At 51.5% G+C, this 7,011-nt stretch overlaps 1 protein-coding gene across 1 annotated transcript in view; it reads left to right on the top strand.

Moving 5' to 3' along the window:
* Positions 1-1,088: 1,088 nt before the first annotated feature.
* Positions 1,089-7,011, top strand: part of LOC104464815 (glutamate receptor ionotropic, kainate 3-like) — a 10,626-nt gene continuing 4,703 nt past the window's right edge. The window contains exons 1-2 of the mRNA XM_010077650.1: positions 1,089-1,165; positions 5,065-5,118. Coding sequence (XP_010075952.1) covers positions 1,094-1,165; positions 5,065-5,118 — 126 coding nt within the window. The 5' untranslated portion in view covers positions 1,089-1,093. The remainder of the gene's footprint in view (positions 1,166-5,064; positions 5,119-7,011) is intronic.

The raw sequence follows: 7,011 nt of genomic DNA on the forward strand, positions 1-7,011 counted from the left end.
CAGGTTCCCAGAAATTAGGGAAGTTTTTTGTTTTCTGGCTAATTCTATAAACCATAGCTGACGAAGTTTTTCACGTAAAGAAAGCTGTTGATGGTTAAACAAAGCAAAGCACTGCACAGCACTAGAGATAAAAGCCCCAAAAAAACAAAAGACACATTGGTTAGCCTGTCCAACCTAATTCCACTAAACCAAATGGTTTCTTTAGGGGAGGGCTGATGAGAACACAGTTTGACATTCCTCTTTTGCAAATGTGGGTCACAGTATGTTCCCTTCGTGGCATATTCTAATGTATTCTCTCACTATGCAGGGGGACATGCTTCTTTTTTCCTCCTTGCAATAGGCATCTGCTGAATTTCTTCTTGCAGCATTAGATACCAGTAATTCCCGCTCAGCTGCATCCAGCATGGCTTTGTACCCTCTGCATAAAAAAGAAATTAATCCTAAGGGTAGCAAGAAAGTTACAAGTTGTGATTAAGTGACCATTAAGAATGATGCTATTCTTAAATCTAAGTGCATATTAATTCTTTTCCTTGTTGTCATGCACAGTAAATACTGCAGATTTTAATTTGCTGTATAGCTAATTATCACATTCTGTCCTTTCTCAAGGGCATATTTGCTTATGAAAATATTTCATGATCCCAGAGATGTCAAAGGTTAGGACCAATCTGCTATCCTTCCCTTCCTGCCCAGTGCAGGGACCCCAGCTCCACCACAGCTGGATGCAGGGGCAGCAGGGAAGCACCAGGAAAAGCCATTCTGCCTTAGAGCTGCTGCTCTGGAAATATCTGGGGGTTTAATGATTGACACATGACACCGTGGCTTCGATATGCCTTTAGCAATGGTCATTTGAGGGAGGGAGGAAGGTCTTGCCTGCATTCCATGATACAACACAGGCAGGGGTAGCTTGCTGTGATGCCCGGGCTGCAGGGCAAAGGCAGCCTTTCCCGTAACGCTGTGGGTTTGTCTTTGTGCAATGCCCAAAGGCCTGATACGGCTGCAAGAGCTCATCATGGCCCCGTCAAGGTACAATATCCGCCTGAAAATCCGCCAGCTCCCGCTGGACACCGACGACGCCCGGCCGCTGCTGAAGGAGATGAAGCGGGGCAGGGAATTCCGTATCATCTTCGACTGCAGCCACCTCATGGCGGCTCAGATCCTCAAGCAGGTGAGCAGGGGGTGACGGGGGGCGAAGCCGAAGTGGCCACCGAGGGACCCATGGGTACGGGGGGGTTGTACCCACAGATAGGGCTCCAGACCTACAGCTTCCCCTCTGTCCACAACCCACAGCTGCACTGGAAGCTACATCAAGTACACTTCTCAAGGATGCTCTGGGGTTCCTGCAGAAAATGTAATTTTCACTGAAAAACTGGAAGTATCAAAAAGTAGCTGTTGGTAAGAATGAACCAATGTTATGGAAGGAGAAAGTGCCAAGCGTGTGTGTCGCACGCCTGTTGTCCTGCTGCTCTCCGGGGCTGCGCAGCCCCAGCCCTCAGCCCCCCGCCGCAGCCATCCGGAGCAGCGTTCGCGTCTCCCCCAGCCAGGGCATCGGGCAGGACCATGCTCTGGGCCACTTCTGGCACCGTTCATTTAGCCCTGTACGAGCTTTTCATGCTTGCTGATTTGAAATATCTTCTCCCCCTCCAGTGCTGCCTCATGCCCCCCGGTTTGTGCGCACACACCCATCCAGGACAGGGTACAACCACTCGGGTTGGGTGGGACGTTCCGAGCGGTGCTGCAGTCCTGCATCTCGCTGCGAGCAGCCAGTCCCGGGCCAGCTGGGGAGGGATGGTGTCCTCTGTCCCTTCACAAGCATCATGTGCAATTCTTGGACTTCAAGCCAGATGTCAGTGATTTTCCATTCATTTCGTGTCTCTCCTTCCTCCCCGAGTTCCTCTACTGGCATTTTTCGCAGACCAGGAGGTTTGCTGCTCACCCCAGCTCCTCATTTCCAAGTGCCTTTAGGTTTCAGGGTCAACATGAGGCAGAGGAAAATGCTCTCACGAAGAATGCTAAAAACCAGCCGGTGGAAGCGGTGCTCATATCAGCCCAGCAAGACACTACCACATAGATTAAATAAATCCCCCGAAGGGCTGAGAAAGCAAGCACATGAAAAGAGACTGCTCTTGCAGCCTGCTTGATGCAAAATGAAGGGAAGTGCTCAGAGAAATCTGAAAGCCTGGGAGGGATTATTAACGAAAGCAATATAACGGACTCATTGTCTCCTGCCTATTATTTTAACATGCTGGCTGTGTTTGGTGCTGTTCGCTTATTACGCAGTTTATTATAGTTTATTGTGCCATCTGCTCTGCTCATCACTGGGAGCGCAGAGTGAGGAAGATGGAGGAGAGGGGGGATTCGGGGAAGGAAGTCTCTCTGACTCCTTCTGCCTGGTTTCGTGTGTGTGTTGGTTTTCTCAGGACTCAAACCCATGGATTTCAGCAATATTATATAGTGTATTTTTACTCAGGAAAAAGCTGTTAAATATTTTCAGAGGCTGGGAAGGGGCACAAACCCAAACCTCTCTGCACACTTGTATGCTCCGGTGCATCACACCGGAGGGGTCTGGGCAGCACACACCGTCACCCTCGTGGCTCAGTCACCGCTGGCACGCACGTTTGCTGAAGAATTAGGAAGCTCGGAAAGCTCACCTTTTCCTAACATCTCCACTCGTATCAAGAAATGCACATCTAAAGGTGCCACCTTCACTGGTGAAACACTTCTTTCTTTTCTGGATGATGGGACAGAAAAACAGGCTTCCCAGCCCCACCCCACACTGCCCTCCTCACACTCTGCTCCGTGCATTCACCAAAAGTCAATTTGTAGTGACATCTCCACCATTGGTACTGATTTTAATGGCGCATCCCTAGGTAGCAGGAAAGGGTTTGGGCAGCTCCAGCCTCTGTTCTCCAAGGCAGCTCTGAGCGAGGACACAGCTCCAAGCCAGCCCAGGTCTTGCTCCCCGGTTCTTTAAGGTAACGTGCTCCCGCAGCACAGCAGCAGCAAGGCCCTGTGCTGGTAATCTGGGCAGTAAACTGGATTAGTAAGAAACCCCCATGGATTAGGAACCCACGAATAACACCACAGGAGCTGGCACAAGGATGTACAGATGACACTCCACACACTGCTCCCGTCTGGGCTCCTTGGAGCGACCAAGACCTCAAACCGTTCATTATTTTACCCCCTTGGACAAACACATCACTGTAGAAAGCCACCACAGAGCTAGCGAGGCCTTCCCACCCCAGCCCAGCTCCTCCGGCCTTGCTGGGTTCTGGCCACTTGTTGACGTTTCCCATCTGCTCTCTGGCTTTCCAGCTCCGCTGCTCTCCCTGGCAGCTGCCTCCCAACAGTTGCTGCGCTCCGCAGCGCACAGATGTGCCCGTCTCGGCTGTAATGGAGCTCCCGTCCTCCTCCTGGTGACTGCCTTCAGCTCATCCACCCGTTCTATCACTTACTCATCCCCCCCACACACCCAGATGTATCCTGCGCACACGCTGTGAGTGCTGGGAAGCTGGGGCTCGTTCCTTACAGCGGGTCTGGATTTTCCATCCACCACTGATCCAGCTGTAGAGCCTGAACTGGAATCTCGCGATTTACTCTTGATTGGTTTCACATCATCTAATTGATGCTTCCCATACCGAGGCGTCATTCCCAGCTCCAGCTCTTTGCATCTGGGTTGGGGGGGCTGTGGTGCAGCCCCGCAGACCCCCGGGCAGGCAGGAGGAGGGGGCCGGGATGGCACGCTGCCGCACAGGGAGAGCTGCCAGGCTTTCTGAAAGGTACCTCCGGGCCAGGAAATGTGGGGTAAAGTCACACTCCAGAGTTACAATATCCAGGCTTATAATCTAGATCCTTTCCTTTGCCCTTATTTTTTGACATCTCACTTCTTTTCAAACTGTCCCTTCCTCCCTTGGAGCTAAATTCTGCCCCAGTAATTTTAGCAAAAACCAAAGAAGCAAACATTTCCTGGGGGCCCTTGAAGCCGCTTTTCCATCAGTGGAGATTTTAAAGTGCTCTTGCATGTGTTTTCTCCAGAAAACACACTCAGAGAGTCAGCATCGCCGTCAGAACCATGGGTATCTCCTTCCTTTAGCCAGCCACCAGCTTCAAGGTGACCCTTCTCGCAGACAGAACCGTGTTCCCCTCGCAGGGTCCCCCCAGCCCACAGTCACTCTCTGACGATCCTCCCAGAGCAGCACGGTCCCTGCGCTGCTCAGTTATGCAAATCCCAGCAATCTGCACGAACATCCTCTGTGCCGGGGCTGGCACGCCCAGAGCCTGGGCTGGCCAAGAGCCCCCAGGGCTGGACCACCATCGCCAAGGGCTGAGGGACGGGAGATGTCCCCACTGCCCATCCCTGTGCCTCTGCTTTCGCGGACCCGTTTCTAAACCCGGTGCTGTGTTAGAGTCTGGCCATTGCACACCTATATATATATATATGTATATATTGTCTGAGACTCACAGACAGGAGTGATCGGTACACGTTATATAGATGGATGCTGAAGGGGAGGGGATGCAGAGCACCAGAAACACATGTGTAAGAAATAAAAAGCCTTTGACTTATCTGCTTAGCCAGTACACAGACTTGTAACCACAACAACAGGCTGCTTCCCTCTGCACCCGTTTTTGTGAGGTTGCTCGTGTAGTACCTGAGAAGGAAAGGCAGCCCTCCTCCTCCCGCTGTGCCCACAGAAGCAAGCCTGCGTCCCTGGACGGTTCTGCACCATGTGTGACCCGTGAGCACGGCAGCGTGCCGCAGTCGGTGTCCCCGCTTGCTGTGGCACAGCAACACCCGGCACTGCCACCGGCCCCAGGGCAGCTGGACACCGAGGCTTTGCTGCTGTTTCAGAAGGGTTTGAGGACCACAGGTCAGCCCAGCACTGTGGCACGTGCCTCTTGATGGCCCAGAACATGCTTCATGGAGCCGATCCAAAACCCAGCTCCCGTGTTTCTGGGTCTGCCTCCTGCTGCATCTACCAGATCAGCTCTTTAGAGGTTTATGTTGCATGACTGTTGCTGTATCCTTGTACCCTCTCTTACTAACCTCCTTTCCCTGTTCTCCTCAAGGCCATGGCAATGGGAATGATGACGGAATACTACCACTTCATCTTCACCACTCTGGTAAAGTATCTCATCTGTGCAAACACCTTTTACCCTCCCTGCTGAGCCGGATGGGAAGCGAGGAGGTGGTCCGAGCGCAGGAGAGCACTGATGTCCTGTCCTGGGTGCACCGCACAGCCACAGGGCACCAAAGCGGTGGGGTGGGAAAAGCAAGGGAAAGGGAGGGCTGGTACCCCAGCAGAAGGTGAGAGCACGACTGGACCTAGCTTCAGGTTAGGATCAGACCACAATGGTTTGGTTGTAACATCTCTGCAAGCGCAGCATTGCCGGGTGCCCATCCCGAGCGATGTCAGGCTTTGCTTGTGCTGCTTTTGGACCGGCTCTCTCCTGGGGAGCTGCTCCAGCTTTGCACAGATGTAGGCTCTGGTGTTATTTCCCCTCCCAGTCATTTTGATTCCAGTGCAGCTACCCACGCACTGGAAGATAAGCGAATGTGTGAATTTGCGAGGCTGTAATCCCACAGTCAGGATCTGATGGGACCAAATTTGAGTCACAACTGGGTTTTGTGTGTTCATCGCGGTCTCCCTTAAGATCAGGAGCAGCCCTGCTGTGGTCAATAGCTCAGTGCTGCGGGTTTATTTTGCATGAGAAGAACTCAGCTTGAAATTAACTCCACTCTCATTAAACACGGGCCAGTTCTTCTCCAACTCCAGGAGGCATTTTGGTTTGGGTTTTGTGGCATGCCACTGTTGTTTCTATTTAGGATCCTATTATCTAGTATGCCGTTGAATCTTGTGTGATTTTGAAAATCCAATTTATCTTTTTGCCTCTAGGAAAGAAACAGACTAAACTAACCCTTACAAACTGCAAAATTTATTTTTCAAATGCAAAAGACATTTTAATTACCCCTGCTGCCATTATCTATTCCAGGCAGCTTTAAGCATTTCCCAGATAACCTCCTATTAATCAGCCCCAGCTGAGCCTAGAGTACATTTCGTGTGTAGGTACAGCCTGGAGGTGGGAAAAGAAGAATTATAATAAATTAATAGATAAGCAATCACAATTAATGCCACTTTCCCGAAATAACAGTTATATCATGGGAAAGATATTTTAATCTGCCATTCCTTGAGGCAATGTTTTCCTAGCTTGCAATGCATGTGCTTCAGCTTCTACACTACTAGACCCATGGGGTGCTAATGAATTAGTCTATTATGTTATACTGAATGTTTCTAAAAGGTCCCCAGTCAATACTGAGTGCAGTGTATCAACACTTGGCATGAAATGCTTCAACATTTTGCTAGGCAGCAAGACTACAGTTCACTGACTTCAGCAGGCAGAGCCCCATCAGCCTTCCCCACCCAAGCAGGAGGAACTCTGCTGCGCCTCTGATGTACGCACGGCTCTGACATCCTGCAAGTCCCAGGCTCTGACACCCCCTTCAACCTGACACTTCCAGGAATTTCTCAGCAGCTTGCAAAGATGAGCCCCTGCGAATACAGAAGTTTCCGCACTGCCGGCTGTCACTGTTTGTGCACGACACAGGCAGCAGCAAAACTCTTCCCATGAGTCGATGCAAACAAAAATTACACACCCGCCCTGCCTCCTCCTGTTGGGTGCTAAACCAAACCAGGCCAGTTTTCCCCTGGCACCAATAATAGGGTAACTCTTGTTAAACTCAATGTACCCGAGGCTCACAGCACGACACAAGCGTGCTCGTGACTGCGTACATCGCCGTTTTTTATCCCAGCGGCGCTGTACACGCACGCCTCCCATCACGGCCACGGCCGCTCCTCCCAGCAACAGCTGCCCGAGCAAACCCGTGCGCAGACGCGGATCCTCAGCAATCCCTGGCAAGGACACTACCCCCGAGCTGCTCTGCACAACAGCAGACGGAGGATGCCCTTCGTGGACACCTGCTTTGGCAGCTTCAGACCCCAGCACTACTGCCTACGA

Source organism: Pterocles gutturalis, unplaced genomic scaffold, assembly GCF_000699245.1.
Source record: "Pterocles gutturalis isolate BGI_N339 unplaced genomic scaffold, ASM69924v1 scaffold5458, whole genome shotgun sequence".
NCBI classification, from domain to species: Eukaryota; Metazoa; Chordata; class Aves; order Pterocliformes; family Pteroclidae; genus Pterocles; species Pterocles gutturalis.